This window comes from Ylistrum balloti, unplaced genomic scaffold, assembly GCF_031769215.1.
Source record: "Ylistrum balloti isolate Yb309-2 unplaced genomic scaffold, AGI_CSIRO_Ybal_v1 Utg371514, whole genome shotgun sequence".
In the NCBI taxonomy this organism is placed as follows: domain Eukaryota; kingdom Metazoa; phylum Mollusca; class Bivalvia; order Pectinida; family Pectinidae; genus Ylistrum; species Ylistrum balloti.
This window is the reverse complement of record NW_026782782.1, coordinates 136,453-162,183: the sequence shown is the minus strand read 5'-3', so window position 1 is coordinate 162,183 and position 25,731 is coordinate 136,453. Positions and strand designations below refer to the sequence as shown.

General features: G+C 34.3%; 4 protein-coding genes across 5 annotated transcripts; 3 read left to right on the top strand and 1 right to left on the bottom strand.

Moving 5' to 3' along the window:
* Positions 1-25,727, bottom strand: LOC132562797 (tubulin--tyrosine ligase-like). Of its 2 annotated transcripts, none has more exons than XM_060227567.1 (9): positions 25,677-25,727; positions 24,652-24,821; positions 24,087-24,165; positions 23,445-23,689; positions 22,328-22,460; positions 3,269-3,469; positions 2,357-2,450; positions 1,170-1,288; positions 1-741 (listed from the first exon to the last, which is right to left on the bottom strand). In XM_060227567.1, the coding sequence occupies exons 2-9, from the start codon at positions 24,812-24,814 to the stop codon at positions 630-632; spliced, it is 1,146 nt and encodes a 381-aa protein (XP_060083550.1). In that variant the 5' UTR covers positions 24,815-24,821; positions 25,677-25,727; the 3' UTR covers positions 1-629. The 2 variants fall into 2 exon arrangements, with proteins under 2 accessions (XP_060083550.1, XP_060083549.1); XM_060227566.1 differs by lacking the exon at positions 25,677-25,727 and adding an exon at positions 25,443-25,501.
* Positions 7,086-8,058, top strand: LOC132562791 (uncharacterized). The gene is made up of 2 exons (XM_060227561.1): positions 7,086-7,185; positions 7,763-8,058. Exons 1-2 carry the CDS (start codon positions 7,086-7,088, stop codon positions 8,056-8,058), a joined length of 396 nt encoding a protein of 131 aa, XP_060083544.1.
* LOC132562794 (uncharacterized) lies at positions 13,863-14,474 on the top strand. The gene is made up of 2 exons (XM_060227564.1): positions 13,863-13,962; positions 14,179-14,474. Exons 1-2 carry the CDS (start codon positions 13,863-13,865, stop codon positions 14,472-14,474), a joined length of 396 nt encoding a protein of 131 aa, XP_060083547.1.
* On the top strand, positions 18,762-19,415 carry LOC132562792 (uncharacterized). Its single transcript, XM_060227562.1, has 2 exons — positions 18,762-18,861; positions 19,120-19,415. Exons 1-2 carry the CDS (start codon positions 18,762-18,764, stop codon positions 19,413-19,415), a joined length of 396 nt encoding a protein of 131 aa, XP_060083545.1.
* Positions 25,728-25,731: the final 4 nt, after the last annotated feature.

Sequence of the window (25,731 nt, the reverse complement as noted above, 5' to 3'; positions counted from 1 at the left end):
TGTTCTAAGGCTTGAAAAATCATCCAATGAATGAAAACTGCAAAGATTTCATAAGTATGTAAAAAAGGATTTTTTCAATTTTACACAACAATGACGATGATATATATCTTTATTAAGTAACGAGATTCAGATTTGTCTATTAAATAACAATTACCAGTATGTACCCATCTTCAGTGGACTACTGTCACTACTATTTCCAAATACATATGATGTAACCTGGGGGGGAGGAATGGAGGGGACTTCTGGTATGCCATTGAATACTGATATCTATCGAAAGACAATTTTAATGCATCTGGTTCATTTTAACTTGACAGTAGATCGATGTCATTCTTTGATCAAACTTGATATCTCTCACTCTACGGGCATCTGAAGTTGTGTAGGTAAGCACTCATCTGATTGAGCTGTTATGGCCCACCTATAGACACATATTTTCACACAATAATATAATACAAAACTTTACTTGCTATAATGATTTGGAAAACACTGTAGAGGTCTAAGACACTACAACACCTGAAACTAATTTTGCAAACAATGACAATTTTTCGTTATATTCATGCAGAAAATTTCCTTACCACACATAGAATGTTCAGTGAAACAGAAGAACCATTATTGATCCTTCTTTCCATTATTTATGTGATACGATTAAACCAGTTCTCTCCCCTTCCTCCAGGGTCTGATGGTGGGTAAATTGGGTCAATAGCTGTCTGCACTAGACTGCGGGCAAGGTCCGGCAACAGCTTCCTGTTGAGGTTAAAAATCAAAGTTTAGCCAATGATGATGTTTTCATAATGTGAAATAATGCCACACATATCTCCAAATCCTTTTCAACATCACATGAGGAATAAGATGTCTTCATTGTTCGGCTTTTACCAGCATCACTTCGAGTGAAATAGCAATTCTTTTAATTTGTTTTGTCTTGTGACTTTTTTATAATATTTACCATCATCTCACTGAAATCTGGTTACGATACTGAAATGTATGTTATACAACTGTAAAATCGTCACTGTATATTGGAGTTATGAAAGAACAACAATAATAAGATATCTATATGTACCCTAAACTTTCTAATGAATAGACAAGTCTGTCAAAATATTTTGTAAGGATGTAAGGGTTGTCAATATATTTCTGAGGAATACTAGAGTTATTTCCCCTATGTAGTTGCTACTTACTGTGCACAAGCAGGTGCTCCATTGATCTCCAGTAACCAGATCTTCAAGTCATCATCCAACATAAAGTCAAAGCCAAATAGCTGGAAACTCTGGTATCCAAGACAACTTGTACATATACGCTGTAAGATCATAGGTTACAGATATACATATGTACACTGTAAGGTCAAAGGTAATAGAGAATTCACCATAGAATGTTGCTACATCTTTTCCGAAGGTCAGAGGTCATAAGTAACACCAGGCCAACTCAGCCTGGTGTACAATGCTCAAGTAGGGTGTAAAAATTATCGCAATTCAATAATAAGACTAATACAGGGCAAAACAATGACAGAGTAAAATACATTATTGTATCAAACTACTGTTAATTGAATCACCACTAAGAAAACACAATATCATGCCATGTCAATAAAGTCAATGTAATTCAATTGACAAGAAAAAAAAAAAATATGACAAAGCTAAAACAAACAAAAGGGCAAATACTTTTACAAAAATTTCAAATTGAAATGTCATTCAAGAGCCCAAAACTTCGTGTCATGGTCATAAGCATCCCAAGGTTAAAAGTGATGCCTTGTGTGTGAGTACTTTTCTTCTTCTCTTCCTTAATACATGTGATTATTATACCTCAAAACTATTACCTACTTTAATCAATCCATATTATAAAACATATTATAATACCGGCTATCTTGTGGGAAAAAACTTGTATAGGCTTAGCCTGTTGTTTGATCCCAATTGTTATTGCATTTGTTTGTAATGTTATATGTGTGTGTTAAATGTATGCATTAACATTAAAATATTTTTGAAATGAAAAGTGATGCCTAGAATCTGAGTGAAGATATCTCAGGAAAAATATCTCATTTATCATAGTTATTAAAGGTATGAAGTTTGATGGAAACTGCTTAAAAACAAGATAAAAGCTGCTGATTAAACAAAGTTGTTGAATCCAAAACATCTCCAGGAAACACAATTCAATGTCATGGTTTTAAAGGCTACTGAAGTGTTTCCATGGGTACAGTAATTATTGTAGGAATCTTTTAAGTGGGTCCACCGCAACATGTCTAAAATTCTGATCAGTCCCATTACTTAGAGATAGAGTGGGTTTTCAAAATTTGAGGGCATATCAAAGGAAAATCATGAGTCAATGACTCAAATATCTGAGTCTCATAAAATCACTGGGGCGTGAATATACCAACCTCTTTTACTATGGACAGACAGGTTTTAATTATTTCTTTTATCTGTGGTATAATCACTGCTTCCATGGTTACAGAAGACTTTTTCCACAAATATCTGAAATAGAAACAAACTTAGATGAGTTACATAACTGTATATACATAAATGAGTAATATTAACACTTATGAGGATTTTCACAAGCTCCATATTTTGTCTGATGGCATGGGGGCGAGGGGTATCACACATCTATCCAATATGATAGCTTATTTTTGAATTAGAAAGAGAAAGATTTTTTTGATCAGATAATGTCAAATCATTTTGAAAGACGTGAACATCCTTTTTTCTGCCAAAGAAAAATAGCTAATGTATCCAAAGGAACAGAAATATGGAAATAAAGCAATAACTGATTATCATTCTGGTGAATAAGTACCTGTTCATGTCTTAATTATAGAAATTATTCAAAGTTTAAAAGAAATTGGTTGAAGGAACTCTAGACAAGATAAAATAGTTGAAAAATAAAAACACACAAGGGACCATTATCTTCCTTAAATTAACGAATTTAAGAGAATCTGGAGGAAAAGCAATAACAAACTTTCATTGTCAAAATCCAAGATGGCCACCTGTTCTCAGCCATTTTGTTTTTCTAATCAATCCCAAAATCTAGAGTGCACAACTGGGGACCAAGGGAAACTTTATATGAGATCTAAGAAAGATCCATCCTGTATCTTCTCAAGATAAAGTTTTATCAAAAATTGATCATGGATGGACAACAGATGTTGGGTGACTTGATCAGCCAATCATCTGATGATAATCAAATTTTATGATGGCTGACATCTTATTATAATATCTTAACTTTTGAAGGACATTTTTATTCACATTTCTCCCATTTTTCACTGAAACAATAAAACCCCTTCCCTAAAGTTAATAAAACGTACCTGTTAAATTGGTCGTAAAACATCTCATTTCCTTCCTCATATGCCCCAAAGTTTGGTGATAACTCAAGTTGTAGACAGTGGTTGGTCAGATGTCCTAAGGTTGCATCAAGGTCGTCTGCTTTGTAGCTTTCTGAAGCTGTCCTTAGTACACCCTCCCGAAATAGATAGATATTATAGTTGGTATCAAGTAGGACCCAGGATCTGTTAAATAAGAAATAGATTATTTAATTATCTTATAAAGTAGATATGATTACCTTCGACCTCTGTCTTGCATTTTAAATAAAATCTCTATCACTCAATTCACTACCCTAAGATTCCCACCATCATCTCGGGTAATTCAATGTTCATTTGACAGTTATCAAGAGAGAGATGGAATAATGTGATAGATTTGTTAGATCCGGGGCACAAACAACAATCCATAAATATACCCAATAACTCACAATTTTGAGACAAGTAAAGTGGTGAATTTTTATCTGCTATATACCTCATTAAATTTTTTATTCTTTCATAAATATATTTTCAATAAGCCTTCTTTTTCCGATCACCCTCCCACCACACTTAAACCATAACATGGAACCAACTCAGAGAAACTGGCCGTTATATGTTCGCCCACATCATCATATACAAACAAAGAATTTGAAGTTGAATACCAGTTTAAAAAAAAAAAAACGGTGTGTAAAAGAATAATATCCCATGCCAATTGAACATACTGTCAGAAATATTGTTCAACAGTAAATAATGACATATACTTGGGAAAATTATGGTATTAAAAGGCATGCAGTATGATAGATCAGCTGATGAAATTAAAGAGTGAGATTAAAAATGCCATATCAAAGAAAGAGAGTTTAATGGTTGTTTTTACAGACTTTGAAAAAAAGCCTTCAACTTGTTATGAAAGGAGGGATTTGTGTATAAACTAAGAGGTATTACTGTTCATGGAAATATGAATTCATACATAAAAATAATTTTAAGAAATAGATATTAGGCAGATTCAACAGGAAGTATTTTTCAAATATTTATATTGTTGAAAAGGAACCACTCCTCCTCCTCTACCCACCCTGACTGAGGAGTGTGGTGTCACCAACTTTAACCACAACAGACTAATACTACTCAATTTGCAGATGACAGTGTTGTATTGTATCTAGAGCACATAACAATGTTAAAGCTTTGTGTACTGCCATTTCATGCCACCTAACACTTATACAGAAATGGTATTCAACCTCGGTTTTAAAATTTCAAGACAAAAATGATAGTTGAATGATGTATAGGTCACCCAAAGCTGTAATGCAAAGGTACCTAGGTAGGTGACCAAACAGATGTAAAGGACAAACCAGGTTAAAACAATGGAGAAACTGCTGAATTTTTGTAGTTTAATTGTCTTCCTTTTCGGCTTTCACCTCACCAGTGTATAAAATCCAAAATTCAACTGTATTAAGTACGAAAAAGCTTGATACCGAACTTATGAATAGTGGATATATATTGTATGCTTTGTCTGGATACCCAGCCACATAGATATAGTCTGTAATGACTTAGTTTGGAAAGAAAAGAATCACCACCTATACAAGACTTAAACTATACCACTACATCCTAAACTTTATATTCAACAAAATGGGGGTGTCAATAATATCATATTTCACAAACAACACCATCTTATATTTTGGAATATGATAAATTTCATATGCAAATCAAACTCTTTCCTAATAGATTAAATTAATTTTTTAATTTCATATTATTTATACTTTCAGAAAAGTTGAATTTATTTATGAATTATATTGATAGTTGCTAGTACTTAAGACTGTGTATTTGTGTGGTTGCGTAATGATAGTATGGTGTATAGTTGAATGTTGTGAGAAGGGGTGTGCAAGTTTTTGACTTGATCACCACCATGGAGAAGATTTATGGAGAAGATTTATATAGGCCTCTCTTGTTATCTGGTGTAATCATGTAGAAAGTTAAATTGAAAAGTTTCTATACCAAAACTTTTAATAACTTCACAGGAAAAAATATTTCAGTTCCTGGATGTTAAAAGTATCAAAACTTTTTAACACAAAAGTATCAATATCCTACACTGTCGATATATGTATTGTAGTTGGCTGTTTTTTTAAGTTATTAGAATCTTAGGTGGGACAGAGAGGTGTGATGTATTGCTCTTTCAAAGTCAAGCCAAAAGTCGCCATCCCACTAAATAACAATATATTAATTTGAGGTGAATTTTATAAATATCCTGTTTCAAAGTTTCAGTGAACACACAGGTCAATCTACTGTGAATTTACAAGACTGTAGATTAAAGTGGGAATGGTCCCCCAATATACAGGCTAGATTTTTCATAAGGGTAAATTGTTAGGTTCCCTTTCAATAGGATTTTCTCAGAATGAAGTTGTTATAGAATTAGTTTGATTAACAGATGAGGTCCATACCATAAAGGGACAGTCCGGATACAGCCTCCTCCCCTACAATCTGTTTACTAGCTGAATATCAGTAAACAGATACTACAAAACAATACAATGAATTTTAAGAGCAATAGGGTAATTGTGCTATACAATCATGATCAGTCCCCCATTTCGATCAAAAATATTATAAACTACAGTTGCATGAAAACTAGCCCTAATTCCAAAATGGATTTACCATGTACCCAGCCAAAACACAACAACACCTAGATATCAGGGGATATATCTCTGATATGTTTACTCACATGACAATAAGCTCAGCAAACAAGATATCATAGAGTCAAAGCTTACTAGTATGGTAGTTCCAGCAAGTTAAACAGGACCATCATTATGCAGGGAACAATGTGGGTGCTGGTGCTGAAGGAGGTACATAAACTTATATCCATTTTACTGTATTTCTAGAAAATAACTTAATACCTTGTAAATCAGACAAGATAACTGGAAGTTTCCATTTTCTTGAGTAAAAGAACTCATATTATGAAATAGTCTGATAATTTCTCTGATTACATGTATATTGACTTTCCTTTATATGTTAAAAAAATCCTTACTATTTATTGTCCAGTGAATATCATTAAAGATTTCTTGTTGTGAAATCAGAAGGTGCATTAACAGTAACGCCAAGCCATTCCTTGTCAAAGCTACCTTCAGTACGTATTCTACTGTACAGTACTTCATAACCACCTCTCATCTACTTACCTGTACAGTAACACCAAGCCATACCTGGACAAGAGACCTTTGACCGTACCTCCATTACCACCTCTCATCTAAATACCTGTACAGTAACACCAAGCCATACCTGGACTAAAGACCATTGATCTTACCTTCATTACCACCTCTCATCTAATTACCAGTACAGTAACACCAAGCCATACTTGGACTAAAGACCATTGATCTTACCTTCATTACCACCTCTCATCTAATTACCTGCACAGTAACACCAAGCCATACCTGGACAAAAGACCATTGATCTTACCTTCATAACCACTTCTCATCTAACTACCTGTACAGTAACACCAAGCCATACCCGGTTAAGAGTCCTTTGACCTTACCTCCATTACCACCTCTCATCTAATTACCTGTACAGTAACACCAAGCCATACCTGGTTAAGAGTCCTTTGACCTAATCAGGAGTGAACATTATTCTCACAGTTAACTGTACTTTTCTTTGAAGTGTAATTAAAAATGATTATAACTTTTTGATCTAAATGTAGGTGGAGTCCATTTCAAACAACCAATCAAACTCATAAACTGAATTAACCAATCAGAAGCAAGCAGAGTCTATATAATATATTTTTTTTACCAATTGAAACCACTATTGCCTGAGCATCTCTTGGCACTGCTTGATCAACAGTTTATCTCTACACTGAACCATGGCTGAGATGACCACTTCTGACCTTGTCTGCTATGCACAGAAACTCCAAAGCCTTCTGCTAGCCCATGACAAGGCTGCCAAGCAAGTCAGCTTCTTAGGTAATTATCATAAGTATAAATGTTATCAGGTTTAAACTTTAAATATCAATTATTTTGTCTATTTCTTCTATTAATAGGATCAAACATAACAATCAAATTAGATTTTTAATATGTTTAATATTATTTTGCAGATACATTCTTTTTTAAAGTCAAAAGCCAATAAATGATTTTTTTCCTTCAGAGACATGCAGATACATGAAATATATGAGGATTGAATGAAATTGTTTCAAGGACTCAATAAAAAATTATGAAGGTAATGTGTATTTACTGACAACAGATTCCATGTTCATGTACAAAATCTGGCAAAATGTTATTCTCCCTGTATACATTTACACTGTATATCATGACATTGTGATAAAAGTAAATGATTTTTGTATATAAAAAAATGAATGTACACAAGAAACAATTTGGAATAAAATAATCACATGAAAAACACATGATGATAAAAAAACATAAAATAAGTAATATATAATCTAATATTTTTCTGAATGGCTTTTATTAAGAATACAACTTACAAGTATTTTTATAGAATATCATGTCAATGAAAATTTTCATATAAACTCCCTCTTTATTCCAGATGACCAGATGCTCCGCCTTGACCGCCAACTCTTTTTATCTACACTGGACGATGCCCACAGTCTTGTCCTCCACCTACTGACCCGCAAGTCCATCATCCAGGGTGTGCGCAAGATGTTTGACCAGTACCGATCCACCAAGCAACACCAAGTTCAAGAGTTATCTGCCCTTATCCTCTCATCCCTGGGAGGAGAGATGGACTTGGAGATTCCAGTCACAGCAGGACGGAATGTGGAAACAGATGAACTAGCCAGGATGTCTACAACTAACTACAGTGTTCTCTGGAGGGGTGTGTGATGCCAAAACTTTGTTGTAAGTTTACTGTTTAGGTAAATGAAATATTATAGTATAGTTAAGTGCTTTGTTTATATCTGTAGGATACCTAATATGAATTTCATGGTTAACTTAGTGCTTGTTGTTGACATTAATGTACACCTGTGTTTCTGTGTCCTAGTGCTTTGTTGGTATATTATCCTTTTATTTTTGTTTTTATGATGTGTAAATTTGTAATGTTTGTGTTACCATGTTGTGCTGATTTGTTGTCATTGTTAATGTTTGCCACTGTGTCATAATGTTATATTGTTATCATATCTTGTTGTTATACATTGTCATTGTATGTTTTTGTGTCTAAATTCTCGTACCTTGTAATATAATGTTGTGTTACTAGTGTAGTTTTTCATTGTCTTAGTGGTATATTAAATTTTGAAATATAAATATACATGTCATTTCATATTTTCTGTTTGTTTTCTCAGTGTTTTCATTTCTGCATTATGCATTTATCATATAAACAGCCAAGAGGTCGATAAGATATCAGAGACGACTGAGACTGTCATGGATTCACTGCAAATAACTATAATTATCCTAAGGAGAGATATTGTAATTGACCTAGTACATTGGACGGGGGAGAAGAAAGAGGGTAAGACCACATCCACTGTTGTAGAATTCAGTCAATATTGACAGAAGGAATGTATAAAGGCTAATTCTAGTAAAACTTACATATCTTACCAATCTCTGAAGGTAAATTCAAGAGACACATAGAAAACTGGCCAGTGTGTCAGAAGGCCAGGGAAGAAAAGAAAATGTGTGTTTGACCATAGATAAATTACATATTGAACATTATACACAGGTCCAGTACCATACCTGCTAACGGCCACGTTAGGAGACAAAGGATGCAGAAACAATTCCTTAAATTCATCAATCCAACAATCACTATGACAGTTAAGAATGAGAGTGTTTCACATATATTGATTGTACTTTATGGAACATTAGTGGTGTATTGCAAAAATAACAGAAATGTAATATTTTTCTCAAATTTACTCAAAAACAAATATTTGGATTACAAATAATTATGAAATGGAAGTAAAAGGTTATACTTCGTATTTCCACATAGACACAACATTCATTCTCAAGGAGTAGATAGACTTGAACCTCATTTCTGTTACTGAAGTTATCCGTGAAACTTTTGTTCTGCTACAAATTGAAGTATTAATTAGAAGAAAGTGTAAGACAACATACCAGTAAAAATGATACTATGTTAATGTGTGATTTCAATAGTTGTACCAGCAATATATACTAAACAAAAAAAGAAAGGTAACACTACTTTATTCTGTGATTAATTAATTAACCCCTTCATAAACGCTTACCAATCATGTACGAATAAAGTAACTGATCAATTCTGATAAAACTGCAGTCATGATTCATTATAAAACTTTGTTCAGTTGATTTTATTCGGCTGGACGTTGGGGTCAATTTCAAAGGTAACACCATTAGCAACAGGAATGGCCACCGTTTGCGAAGTAAACAGAACTGCAGCGGATAATTCGAGGAGATATGTTGTTCCATTCAGCAATCAAAGCTTGGGCCAGCTCCTGCAAGTTTGCCTGCTGATTTTGATGTTCTCTCACGTGTCGCCCAAGAACATTCCAGATATGCTCAATCGGTGACAGATCAGGTGATTTAGATGGCCAATCTACGTTATTCTGCTGCAAGAATGTTCTGCTGACGCGACTGGTGTGCGCTGGTGCGTTATCCTGTTGAAAAATGGCGCCAACGCCATGGCATCTTAAGAATGGTAGAACCACTGTTCTTAAAATTTCGTCCTGATATCGAATGCCGGTCAAATTGCCATTTAACAAAACAAGCCTGGTATGAGTCCCCCCACAAATACTACCCCATTACACTTCTGCCACCAAAGCGGTCCCGTTCTGCGACGCAGCAGTTCGCAAAACGCTCCCATCGTCGCCTCCACACTATGAACCTTCTATCACTGTGTTGCAGAAAAAACCTGGACTCATCTGAAAACAGAATCTTGTTCCATTGTCGTAAGGCCCAACAACGGTGAACATGGGTCCAGTTACGCCGATTATTACGGTGACGTCGCAACAAATTGGGTCCAGTGTAGGGACGCCGTGCTTGGTAGGCCCTCAACCTGTTGTGGACTGTTTAGGGAGACACACGATGCCCAAACAATGTCCTTGTAGTCTCTACTGCGGTTACGAATCGATTGCGCAAGTGTATCAATCGTATACGACTGTCATCCCTGGCGGTCGTTTTACTTGGTCAGCCACTTCGGGGACGAACAGATGTTGACCCAGTTTGGTTTAAACGACTTACCAACTGGCAAACTGTCTTAACACTGCAACCAAAATGTCTTGCAACTCGACGGCAAGACTCCCCAGTCTGGATCATGCCTACAGCCCTTTCTCTCTGTACTTGTGACAGCTGGGGCAAAATAATAAAGTTGATAGATAGCAAGATTCAGTGATTTCTATGTCCTAAGGATCTAAGGAACAGTTGTCAGTTTGAATGTTTATGAAATTCAAGCAAAGATACAAGTTAGTCGCAGACTTTCACGCTTGAATGATTTTGGAAACCCCCTTGGATTTTGTAATGTAAAACATTACCATTTTCTAATATTGCACAAACGCCATTTTGTTTTCACTCATTTACAGGTATTCGCCAAGGAAACATGTTAACTTTTCTTTTTTTGTTGAGTATATGTTATTAAGTGAAAAATTGTACTATACACGACAGTGTCCAATTGTTCACATACTGTGCAGACAAAATATCACTGGCATGATGATGTAATGAAGATTTTTTGGATACTGGTACTCTCTCCACTAATCATGATACCTTTAATGAGTCAGAAGTATTACCTGACAATGTCAACCAGTATAGTAAAGATAACTATGAGCATGTTTCTAAATTCACAAATGAATTGCTCCAAGCTAAGAAACTTTTTCATTAAGTTAAATATGAGTATATATAAACTTTATTTATTTTACAACAATTGCGAAACAAGTTATGCCAACTTATTCTAATCACTCTTGTTGGGCAGGATGTAATGCTCGCAAGGGTCTTATTGTGGGAGGAAACCAGAGTACCCCCGGGAAACCCGCTCCGGGAATTGAACCTCGGTCGACTAGGTGAAAGGAGTGCATTACCACTGCACCACCCGACCACCTACACATGAGTACTGATCAAGGTATAAGATGAGTTAAATAGAAAAGTTAACACTACATGTACCAAGATTGATGACTCTATCCCTATCTCTGATACTGAATGACTATCTTAGAGTTGGCAAGGCTATATTACTACCAACATTATGTATATCATTTAATTGAATTTTAGACTCTGACTGTTTTCCTTCAAAATGGTCTGTTGCAGTAATAACAAAAAAAAATAAAACTGAACCCAATAATGTCCAAGGTATTTACGTAGTTGTCTGGGTAAATTGTTTACATCTATATTGATCACAATATTGATATATATATCAGAGTCAGGTGATATTATCAGTGATCCCATTTTGGTTTTCCTCCTGGCAATACATAGCATTCTAGATGCTATTCAATTATTTCAATGTCATTATGTGAAATATATGACTTTATTCCTTTTTTGTTGATTTTAGAAATGCATTTGATCGGGTTAATTTATTTATGGTATAAATTGTCTAAATTAGATATTAGATGCAAATTTTGTGAATTATAAAGACAGTATATAAAAACATATCATCTTCTCTAAGATTTAATGGTGCTTTTTTCAGATTTTATCCATGTTGATGTTGATGACAGTTGTTAATTTTATCTCTTGATACTTTTTTAAATGTATGTAGATGTTTTTTAAGCACTTTTCATTTAAAGTTGTATCTAATCTTAATGCTATATGCAGATGACCTAGTGTTATTCTCGGAAACAGTGGAAGGTTAAAAAGAGTTGTTAGATTATTTGGCTAGCTATGATGAACAATGGAAATTCATAGTAGATATTGATAAGACAAAATTTCCCAAGGATGGGAAAATATGGATGAAATATGGCAAATCAGTGGTGATCAATCGACATATATCAGGGTTTATAAAGTATAACAATGCATTCAACAGTATCCAGAAGCAATGTTCGCTTTACTTTCAAAATATGCAAACCTAAGGTTAAACAAGAGGCCTAATGGACCTGTAGGGCTCACCTCAGGGCTTAGGCAAATATCATGTCTCTAAGCCTATTCGTTCATGAGAAGTTGTTTCACGTTTTTAACAAATTTGACCCCTGTGACCTTGAATAAAGGTCATGGTCATTTCTTTTCACAAACTTTGTCTGGCTTTGCTCAGGCTTGATGAACTAACAATGTTACATATATATGATACATATGAGAGCAGCATATTGTGTTATGCATGTGAATCATGGAGGTCCTGGATGCAAAAGATAGATATTTAAATTTCTGTAAGAGACTACATAAAGAAAAAGAAAAGTACATGTTATGTACACTGTAAATTTAATTCTTGGAAACTTGGTCAAAATAAGTTGATTTTGAAAACTGTATTTTGAATAGTGGATATCATTTTCCACTGAAAAAGAGAACAGGAACCAGTTTTAAATGGATGCAATATGTAAACAATCTATTATTTGGTTTAGGATTTGGTGATTTTTGGTGAGGTCAATCAACTCTATATTTGAAAATACAAAAGAATTATGTCAACTAGATAAATTTATTGTTGAGTCAAATAAGTTAAGGATTAATTTCTTACTTAATTTTTCACTTCCTTTGCTAAGAATCTTGTATTTCACACATATATTGTACCTTGTATGTGTAAACATGCTGTTTGGCCAAAAATTTATATATTGAATGAAATTCAGAATCAAACAGGCCATCTTGAAAATGAAGTTCAAAATTTACAATGCACAACCAAGTCCCAACCTAATTCTAATCTAATTACCGGTACAGGAACACCAAGCCATACCTGGACGAGACACTGTTGATCTTACCAACTTTACCACCTCTTTCTAATCACCTAGACAGTAAAACCAAGCCATGTCTGGACATGAAACCTTTGATCTTACCTACAGTACACTCCCCTCCTAATTACATGTACAGTAGCACCAAGCTATACCTGGACAAGACACCTTTGATCTTACCAAGAATACCATGTTTAATCTAATTACCTGTACAGTAACACCAAGCCATACCTGGACATGAAACCTTTGATCCTAACTCCAATATAACCTCTGACCTTCATACCTGTACAGTAACACCAAGCCATCCTTGGACAAGAGACCTTTGATCTTACCTGCATTACTACCTCTAAGCTAAGTACCTGTACAGTAACACCTAGCCATACCTGGACAAGAGACCTTTGATCTTACCTACAGTACACTTCCTCATCTAATTACCCGTACAGTAACACCAAGCCATACCTGGACAAGACACCTTTGATCTTACCTATATTACCACCTCTAATCTAATTACCCGTACGTAACACCAAGCCATACCTGGACTAGAGACCTTTGATCTTACCTACAGTACACTTCCTCATCTACTTACCTGTACAGTAACACCAAGCCATACCTGGACAAGAGACCTTTGATCTTATCCTGAGTGACTATCTACTCACACATAACTGTACATTCCTTTAAAACGTCATGAAAAGCTTGCTATCAATTTTGAATTCATCCTTTGTGACCAATCAAGAAATTGACTGAAGCAACCAATCAGAAATAAGCAGAGTCTATATAATCATTTTTTTTTCAAAGTTGAAATCAATTCTGACTCAGCATCTCCACTACCAACTTCTCAACCTCTACTTTACCACCAGTTGACCTCTACTCTGCACCATGGATGAGATGCCAACTTTTGATATTGTTTGCTATGCCAAGAAACTCCACAGTCTTCTCATTGCCCATGATAAAGCTGCAAAGCAGGTTCACTTCTTAGGTAACTATAATCATTTAAAAAATAAATTTTCCAATATTATTTTTCAAGTCACAAATAATAATATATTGCTTATTGTTTCTGTGCCATGCCCTGTAAAACTGATTTCATGCATAGATACACATTTTATTGTTCATGATTTTAGTTCTAAATCCCAATGGCTACTGTGATGAGATCCTCTGAACATATATGGTGTACAATAAAAAATTTCAATTCCAGATGACCAGTTGATCCGCCTTGACCGCCAGGTCTTTCTATCTACACTGGATGATGCTCACAGCCTAGTCCTCCACCTACTGACCCGTAAGTCCATCATCCAGGGTGTTCGCAAGATGTTTGACCAGTACCGATCTACCAAGCAATACCAGGTCCAGGAGTTATCTACCCTTATCCTCTCATCCCTAGGAGGAGAGATGGACTTGGAGATGCCAGTCACAGCAGGAATGAGTGAGGAAACAGATGAACTAGCAAGGATGTCTACAACCAACTACAGTGTTCTCTGGAGGGGTGTGTGATGTTGAACATTTATCTACTTAGAACTGCTTGCAAACTGAAATTACTGTGGTATTACTCAAAAGTTTTATATCATCGTATATATCAAATTGTTACTTCATAATAATGTACAGTTTAATTGTCTAGGCAGTGCTCTATTGATTACATTGAATGCTAGTGATGTAAGGGTGTCTTTCTGTTTAAAATCTTTGATGCTTTTATATAAAAGTAACCCCAGAAATATCATGTATGTTAAGTAATTTTTCTTATTGTCGAAATATTTCTGTATTGTGTAACTGTTACTGTACATTTTTTGTAGAACTGTAGAACTTCTAATATTGAATAAACTGATATAAAATCACTTAATGAATGTCCTGAGGTTTTTCAGATCACAGATGCACCTTTAATAGTTTGTGATAGTGCTACAAATGTGTAATAAATGTCTAAACAATCATTGGATAATTGTTGTTGTTTATATATTTCATTTATTTATTTATGATGATAATTTTATTCTTTGTACATTGCCATATCATGCACTAGATGAAATATCTCAAAACTACACATGGATAAGAAAGCATCACTAAAATCTGGCCTATGAAATCTGATTATTTGTCTAAATACAAGACATACATATGTTTTTATAGACCATTTTCTCCTTTGTACCCAAAAGTAAACTAAACACCATTGGAACCAAGGAAAACAGAAGCATGCATGTTTTTGGAAAGGATTCCTACATTTCTTTCAAGAAATAAAGGCATAAAGCCTTTTCTGTCAAAATCCAAGTGATTTTATCTTATTGATGTCATAGTCCAAAAATTGCATTTTCACATGGGACAATCTATATATAATAAGAATGATCTCTAAAGCTCTTCTCAAGAAAAAGAGCATTTAGAGATGTTTTGAAGGATATCATAGGCAGTCAACAGGGCTAGGAGCATACATACCTTTACTGAAGTACCCTGCTTCTTATGTAACATTTTCATTATCAAAATAGTCACCACACCATCCTGATGTCTTTCAAACTTTTAAGGATATCATTTCCCTAAACCTTCACTAGGGCTTTTCCATTGACCCTGCAACCTCATTGGCTATATGCCTGGTCTTAGACAAAGGACAAACATCTGTCTGTCTTCACCATACATGGAACTTCACTTTTTTTGCATAAACAAACAAAATCAAAGAAAAAAATAGAATTAGAATCAGAAACTATAAACAAGAGGCCCCGAGGGCCTGTATCGCTCGTCTGGATCTTTATGACCAACAATACTATATCTTTGCATATGTTCTACAGTAGATGCTTAAAGCAATATAATAAATTACTCCATATGGAGGACCCATTTCAGAATAATACCACTATCCTAGATGTTCTGGATAATCAGAAAATGTCATTTAAAGGTTTAACACATTTGAAGATGGGTCAACGTCATTTCTTTTTTTAAACTTTGTTGGGCTTCATCAAAGGAATCTTCCATCCAAATATGATAACTACACCTTTCCGTATTTCAGAAGTTGTTTAAATGAAAACTTGACATACACAGGACGGACAGACGACAGACATTGCGCTTTGGCATAAGCTCACTTGGCACTTTGGGCCAGGTGAGCTAATAAAGGGGTAGTTAAGATATGGGGTACAGAGAGATGTTTTAGTTTGCCCTCTTTAAGTCGAAATCCTGGATCTGCCCCTGGTAGCCTTTAGATAACAAGTAAACAGTATCATATACCTGTTAATGGAGCAAAACCTGTCAAACAATCAACAGTCAAAATTTAACAAGGAAATTGAAAGAGAAGTTGTCAATAGCAATTTCCTGTAACTGTCACCCCTGGGAAAGATACAGAACCTTAAATTTTGAAACAAAATTTTAAAAAATTCGAGAATCAAGGATTTCAACAGTAAAACTGTAAAGGATCAGCAGATTCTGTGGACATGTCAACACAAAAAAAAATCTTTTGTAAGTACTGTCATTTAAACTAGTAGTCCTATCAGAGGTTATTCCAAAAGTTAAAGCAACTGCTTAAAATATCAGCCATTAAACTGTTACGCCTTCAGAATTGTGTTAAGATGTGTTGGAAGCATGTATAATGATTTATCTGAAACCAGATCTTATATTCATATGCAATTTCCACCATCACAAACTAGACCTGTAATCTCAATATACTAAAGATGGTATATAACCGATGACCAACTCTTGTTCATGTTTCTAAAATCTCATTGCATTCAATAAGTCCTTTTAGTGTAGAGAATGAGAATAGTAAAACCTACACCATAATTGCCAACCTACAGAGTGACCAAGCAAACAAATTCTATATCACTATGGTTATGAGGGTAGGGGAAGTGATCTAAACCAAACACATAGTTTGGAATAGAAACTGCCATAGTAATAAAGGTGTAAATGTCTCTTACAATATAATTCTTTACACTAGTGATGTTTTAACAAAATGTTACTCCACAAAATTGGTCAAAATACTTTGCATAAAGAAATGGACATACCGGTATTCTTGTCATCATAAATTGGTTAAAGTAATCCATACCTGAACAGGATTCTTTAGATTTTACCTCCATTACCACCTCTCACCTAATTCCCTGTACAGTAACACCAAGCCATACCTGGACAAGACACCTTTGATCTTACCTCTATTACCACCTCTCATCTACTTACCTGTACAGTAACACCAAGCCATACCTGTACAAGAGACCTTTGATCTTTACTCCATTACCACCTCTAATCTAAGTACCTGTACAGTAACACCAAGCCCTACCTGGACAAGAGACCTTTGATCTTACCTCCATTACCACCTCTCATCTAATTACCTGAACAGTAACACCGATCCATACTTGGACAAGACACCTAAAATCTTTTTGCCATTACTATCTCTATTGGAATTACATTTACTTTTCCTATTTCTTTACTTTTCAACTTCAAATAGCATATAAGATACAATATGCATATAGGTAAATATTTCATTCAATGATCATAAGATGGTGGAGAACATAACATTTATCAACATGCAAAAGAAAACATATAATGGTCAGTGAAACATTTACACAGTTGATATTTAAGACATATTTTCATTTAGACGTAGCTTGTAATAAATACTTATTTAAGGTTTCTCATCTATGCATGAGAATAATTAAGTAAATTTGAATTCAGATGGAAGACAGAAATACCAGGGTTTGATATATTTTGTTTGGAGGTCTTAGTAGACTGGGTATGACAAAATGAAATGAGTTTCATCTTGATATCATCACTTATTGCATAGGGGACATTGTCGTTGAGACTGTCTAATGCCTTTATATCTGACTGTTTCTATACTTTAATACACAGTATGATAACCTATACTTAGTTATGATAAATTCATATTTATATGTTAAAGATTAGGTGAGATACAATTTCAAGTTGGAATAATCTACAATGTTTTTATACCGCGACATTTACCAGAATTTTGTTGGTTGTTCTCAATTCTTGAATACAACCATCTTGTACACATTGTATAGTAACACCAAGCCATACCTGGACAAGAGACTTTTGATCTTACCTACATTACCACCTCTAATCTAATTACCTGTACAGTAACACCAAGCCATACCTGGACAAGAGACCTTTGACCTTACCTCCATTACCACCTCTAATCTAATTACCTGTACAGTAACACCAAGCCATACCCGGACAAGAGACCTTTGACCTTACCTCCATTACCACCTCTAATCTAAGTACCGGTACAGTAACACCAAGCCATACATGGACAAGACACCTTTGATCTTACCAATAATACCATGTTTAATCTACTTATCTGTACAGTAACACCAAGCCATACCTGGACAAGACACCTTTGATCCTCACTCCAATATCACCTCTGACGTTCATACCTGAACAGTAACACCAAGCCATCCATGGACAAGAGACCTTTGATCTTACCTGCATTACTACCTCTAATCTAATTACCTGTACAGTAACACCAAGCCATACCTGGACAAGAGACCTTTGATCTGACCTACATTACCACCTCTGACCTCATTACCTGTACCGTAACACCAAGCCATGCCTGGACAAGAGACCTTTGATCTTATCAGAAGTGAACACTTCTAACACATACATTCCTTTAAGACATCATGAAAAGCTTGTTTTTGCATTCAAGTGTAGGTGGAGTCCATTCTAAGCAACCAATCAAGTAACCAATTGAAGCAACCAATCACAAGTAAGCAGAGTCTATATAATCATTTTTTTTCTAAGTTGAAATCAATATTGCCTTAGCATCATCACTACCAACTTCTCAACATCTACTTTACCACCAGTTGACCTCTACTCTGCACCATGGCTGAGTTGCCAACACCTGACATTGTTTGCTATGCCAAGAAACTCCACAGTCTTCTAATTGCCCATGATAGAGCTGCCAAGCAGGTTCACTTCTTAGGTAACTATAATCATTTAAAATATAAATTTTTCACTAGTTTTTTTTTCAAGTCATAAATCAAAAAGAATAAATAGCTTATTGTTAAAATAATCATTTTGCCATACCCTGAAAAACTCATTTCATGCATAGATACACATTTTCTTCAGTTCAAATCCCAATGGCTACTGTGTATCAGGAGAATGGATAAATATAATTATATATGACAGTTTTGATCCTCTGGACATAAATAGTGTACAATAAATTTTTTTTTCATTCCAGATGACCAATTGATCCGCCTTGACCGCCAGGTCTTTCTATCTACAATAGACGATGCCCACAGCCTAGTCCTCCACCTACTGACCCGTAAGTCCATCATCCAGGGTGTTCGCAAGATGTTTGACCAGTACAGATCTACCAAGCAATACCAGGTCCAGGAGTTATCTGCCCTTATCCTCTCATCCCTGGGAGGAGAGATGGACTTGGAGATGCCAGTCACAGCAGGAATGAGTGTGGAAACGGATGAACTAGCAAGGATGTCTACAACCAACTACAGTGTTCTCTGGAGGGGTGTTTAATATTCTGATTCTCAATTTTTTGTTTAAAATTTAGTGCTCTTTCACAGCCATACATATCTCATTTTTAGAAAATATTTTTTTACAGTAAATATCATGTTTTGCTTTATTTTGTACTAAAATATGTCTTATGCTTTGTTTTATTATGTAATAATAAATATATTATGCTCTGCCTTTTTTTGTAATGAGTAAATGTCTTACTCTGTCACCTTTTGTAGTAGTATTTATTTATTCTTTGTTATATTTTGTAATAATAAATGTCTTATGTTTTGCCTATGTTATGTAATAATTTGCAATAATACAGTGCTTATGTATTGCAATAACACATTCTTATGTATTGCTATGTTTGGTAATAATAAATGTCTTATGTTTTGCAATGTTTTGTAATAAAACATTCTTGTGTTTTGCAATGTTTTGTAATAATACATTCTTGTGTTTTGATATATTTGTAATAGTACACATGCTCATGATTTTTTTTGTTGTGTAAAAAATGATTTTGTTATTGTTTATTGTACAAATCTGTTTCATAACAGCTTTTTTGGTATGCATATATCTAGCAGATGTTATAATGTACATGTTAGTAATTCTACATCTATTGCATTTTCAGCCAAGTATTTCCTGTAAAACTTCTGTGATTTTGCATTCACTATTGTAAAACTTATAGTAAACTGTTGTAAAATGCTAAATATTGAAAAAATCCTTGACTGATGAAGCGAATCCTTGGTGGGAATTCACAAAATTTGTAGTGCTCTTCTTTAATAGTCATTATGTTTTCATTTCAGATGAGCTTATATGTAATGCAGGCACTTTTGTTGTAATAAATTTGATATGATGATTATTCTTATAATATTGTTGTTCTATTATCACGTGTCATTTCATGTGTTGTATTAGTCACAAAGATTGTTTCAGGATTTCAAACTAGATCTGATATTTTAGATAATATATCCTGGTACCTAGTCTATATATTAATATAGCACTGCCCATGTGATTTCCTAAATACTCACTTCAAACATAGCACTTCAACTTTATCAAACAGTATTGTATTGAATATTTATTTCAATAACATAGGTCATTTGGAACACTTGCTGCTGCATCTAATTTCAAAGGTGATAAAAACTGAAGCAACATAAAAAATGAAGAAATAAGTTAGAATCATTCTTATTCTGTTTTTATCACCGAGGCGACACGGATGAACATGGAACATATTCCTATAGCTAGTAATATTCCTGGTGGATTTTGTTTGATTTCATTTTTGGAAACAAAACGAAAACATGTTTGTGACCCAAAAACCTCATACATTAAATGTTATAAGCTTGCATACTATGATAGAAAAGTGTAAACTGGCCAAAACAATGACAAATGGTAAACTGACTGGGATATATCAAATCAAATCCTGATTCACTGGAATACATGTTACACCTTTAATGCTTTTTGATTTCATCCGAATGGTTACACTAATGATTACAGCCAAATTTAACACATAATGACATGATGGAAAAGCAATAATTTTCAGTTCTGTATAACATTTCATGGTCAACAGTTCACTGTAGAAAACATCAATAAACGTTCCAAGTTTGAAATTTTTTTCTGTTACAATTGAATTCAGTTGAGGCAAGAAATACCCCCTCATCCAACCTCACCTCCTTTTTCACGAGGAGATGGGAACCTGGGATACCTGGATTACTAATCTGACGCTTACCCGATCAAGCTAAAGAGAAGTTCTCTCTAGCCAAGCAGTATATTGCTTGCTAGTATTTAAGCAGGATTACATTATCTCCTCATATCATCATCTTATCATCTGTCTCTGTGAGTTGATAACTTATATGAAGTTGTAGCTGGTACCAGTCATCCTGGATATCAATGGATATCACAAAGAACCGATTGGATTCACATCCTGTTTATTACAACTATTTGGCTGAAAAATCTGAAAATGCTGTATAAAATACAATAATGGTATTGTCCTGTTTTCTGACTTTATAAAGATACTTGATATCTAATTTTCTCCCTCACGTAAAAACATTCTGAAAAAGAATAACCCCATGACAAAGGTATCAACACATAACCATGTTACCAATAGATCAATAATATAATAATGGTAGTAGGCACCTACAGCCTAAATCATCAGCTTTAGGGTCAGGATTTCTATCAGCATCTTACGCTGTAGTATTGTATCCATGCAAATTGAATATTTGGTGATAAACCCATGCACCAATAATAGCCATAACAGAAAAACAATACCATCCCCTCAGAAAAAAGACCTCCAAGTAGTATGAATGGGATGACAATACCCATAACTCTTTTCACTGTCATGATATGGTGTAAATGTCATGTTTCTCTCCAAATTATGTCAGTGCCAATCCATACACTGTATTCAAATTACAATCTTACAATGCATACACATACAGATATTAATCATGCTTCAAATGTGTAATACTATATGGATTGTCATAAGCACCTCTATCCCCTAATTCAGTACCTCTGTAACATGATGATCAAATCAAACATTAAGCTTTAAATAGTTAGTGATCAATTTTGGAATCTTTTCTAGGGCACTAACGGTATTACCAACTCACCTGATTTTGTCAGATCAACCTGATGTTGCTCATAGAGTTGACAAGCTCAAATATGGGAAAAAAATGCAAAAATCACCGCATATTTCTAGATTTTTGTTCAAGATTTTAAAATTCCAAATTTTTGGATTAACTATTGTGAAAATGTTCAAACATGAGATAGAACCTCTCCTGAACACTATACAACTATACAATAGAATTGATTATACCATCTTTTTCCATGATGACCCTTTCATGCAACCTGTTACTCTGGATTTGTGGGCTTTGTCCAAATATCAGATGTCTAGAGGTTGGCGCCACTTCAGTGACTAGTTATGATAGATATAATACTTAAACAGCATTTACCTGATATCAAACTTTCTGTCGCCTTTCAGCAGGTAAGGTTTTTCTATATATCTCTGGACGATGAATCCTTGTGTCTGTGTATCTACAAACTGTATCAGCTCCTCAGGATTACTTGATATCATGATTCCTTCTCCTAAAACAGAGGAAACACAGAATACAAAGACTTCTCTCAGGATTACCATGTAGTATCAACAACCTGAAAAATATATCATGTGTAAGCATAACTTTTTTCATTGATGTAAGTGAAATATCATATAAATGTCATGACGATGATGAGAAGGAGGATGACATAATGGTGATAAGACAATGACATTAATGACAACAACAATGATATCAAGGATGATGTGCATGAAGCTTGCAAGGTTGTTTCTTGAATTTTTGTTTTGCATGTATGAAAATGTTTATGATAAATAAAGTAAATAAAAGAAAAAAATAAATGTCATAATAAATAGGTGTTCTGCAGAAAGAATAATGCAGGCTGTCGATATCAGTACTTTCTTTATCTACTGTAAACACATATCAACCTTGGATGTTGAGAGGCAAACAAATATGCACATCAAGCATGTCATTTATTGAAAAGTATGGATCAGCGTTTCAGTCAATAACATATTTGATGTGAATGTTTGCTTGCCCCTCGACAGCCAGGGTGATTTTTCGACAGGGCATCCTTGAAGTAGCTGGTGACTACTCCACTGAGCAACATACAGGAGAACCATAACATTTCATCCTGAGCCATTAGGGTAAAGTGTCTTGCCAAAGGACAAATCAATATTTCAACAACATTTCAGTTTCCTGAGAAAAATAAACCACTAGAGTCAAATCACTTACCATAGATCTTAACATGATCTTAAGTCTAATTATTTACCAATTGACCTATATCAGTGCCCGGTCCTTTGATTTGAAATTTCACATCTGTTTAAACATCTAGAAGGTCTTATTCCACACGAGGAAGTTACAGTACAAGCTAATGAGATCACATGTTTCCTGTGATTGTATCTCCTGTAAAGTATTCCAAAGTTTTGCTATTTACATCCCAATATGACGTCATTAGTACAATCTGTTAACTGGAAGGCATTTTAAATGGCTAATACTTCCTAAGCAAATAAAACATCAGTACCTTTTGAGCCCGCTGAAGATTTTGCTATCCATATAACAGGTTTTGCCTCTTGTTTTGCCAGTTTTTCAGCTGCTTTTATAAAGTCTTCCCTCTCATCAGGTTTGGGTGACTTGCGTAGTAATACAGCTCCATGTTCACCTGCTTTCTGCAAGTTTTTTGTAATATCTTTTGGACAAAGTATAAAGGACTCTGGTAACCATTTAGGAGCTGGCTTTGCAGTGGATTTGTAGAAATCCTTGAATAATCTAAAAGAAAAAGAAAAACAACACATTGATTCATAAATGTTAGTTAACTTTAGAAAAATGAAGTAAAACAAATGAAATTATCTAAATATGGTATCTACAATTTGTGTCACTAAGTTAATAAAATGAAAACATTTAAAATAATAAAAAAAAAAAAAAAAAATTGTCTGTCATAACAAGTCAGTAACCAGGCCAGACCAGACCATGTCTTTAGAATAATTAATTTACCTGTTACTGGTATAAAGAATTGATCATTGATGACACCAATATGAGGTCCTTGTTTGTCATAACTAAGTATGACATGTTTGAAGACATGGATATGTAGGTTAAGGCTACATATTTGGTTTTCAATAAGGTAGATCATTTTGATTTCATATTCTATGTAACAGTTACTTTGTACCTGACCATAGCTGTCTTCCTACAGAGAATGTCTGACCCTCTGTAGTAGTTAACCAGTTGTACCAATCCGGGGTCATGTCCTGGAAGATACAAATTTACATTTTTCACGCTGCATATGGAGTTTACTTAAGGATGTATGTAACCTTCTTTTTATATGATTTTCCTTTCTAAACTAGAATGCATGTCAAAAATATGTACATTGATATTTGAAAGAAATTTCTCAAGTCCACAAGCATACACAAATAAAAGTAGCTACAGAATTTAAAAAAATCTATGCAGGAAATACTGATTTGGAAGGTCCTAAATTTTGGAATTACATGTAGAATTCCCATATTAAAAGAGAAATTGAAGAAAGATTTTCTTCTGCTAAGAACTAGATCTAAAAGAGATTTTGAACTCATTTGGTAGAATACTTCAAGTGTTTGTCTATTCAGCCAGAGGTCTTGGGGGTTTGATTCAGAGTGAATGCAGTGAAAAATAATTACCTTTGTTACACAACTCATATATCTGTTCAAATAAATAAAGTTAATACTGAACACCTGTACAATTATGATTTTTACATATACCTAGTCTTCCGAATGGCAATTTATTCCTTTCTCCAAACATGAGTTGGAATGACGCTGAGTTGGCTGGCAACTTTCTCCAATCATCTGCTGAATTTTTCACAAGAAAATCTGAAACTGCTTTGTACACACTGCTCTTGACATCTCTTTTCACAAATCCATACATTATGATTCTGAAACATGAAAAATAATTTGAAAGATATACAAGTTCATACATTTTGAGCCATCTAACATTACTGTGTTTGGATTATACACAGGTACTAGCCTTGTTTGGCAATACATCATGGCCATGAATGTATATGAGTGTAATCATAGATGAGGTCAGTAGCTGTTTGCCATGCATAATGTATTGGCTGTATTTCAATTCCATTTAAAAAAATAATTTGTATCAACCAGGTAATCAAACCCTATAAAGTTTGCACTGGTGTAAATATTTATGTAAATCAGAAAAATTAATATAGGAGTTTATACAGATACACATTATGATACATATTTACAAGTGATCATTAGGAAATAAATGATAATATCATTTTAATGTAATTTTGATATCATAGTTAATATGACCATACTAAGTGCATACCACTTCATGCCATTTTAAAAATTTGGTGATAACGGAAAAATAAAAGGGCTATAGTTTTGTATTTTACTATTTAGTGGTTCTTGGGTCAAATGTATACATGCATAAAACTTGCTCTTTCTAAGGTAAAAATGTCCACCAAATAAGTTGTAATAACTTTAACCCACTGTATGCCCAATAACTTAAAACATAAAATGAACAAATTTTAAAATATTACGTATAAAATGAAATGCCCTCCTCTAAAAACGGTAGTCAATGTTAATTCTAGACATGACAAGCAGAAGCATAGTCCGGTTCCATGTTTGGTATCGTCAGGCAATGAATGGGCTTTGTTGTGGAAGTCTTTAATGTGAAGTTAAATCTAGTATATTGAGTTATCATCATAGTCAGAAAAACGTTTATGGGCTACATCTAATGTTGCTTTAAATTTAAGCTTATAATTGACACCTACCAAAAGTTGAACACCATATGTGCAACGGTGTTCTGACTGGCAATATATAATCAAA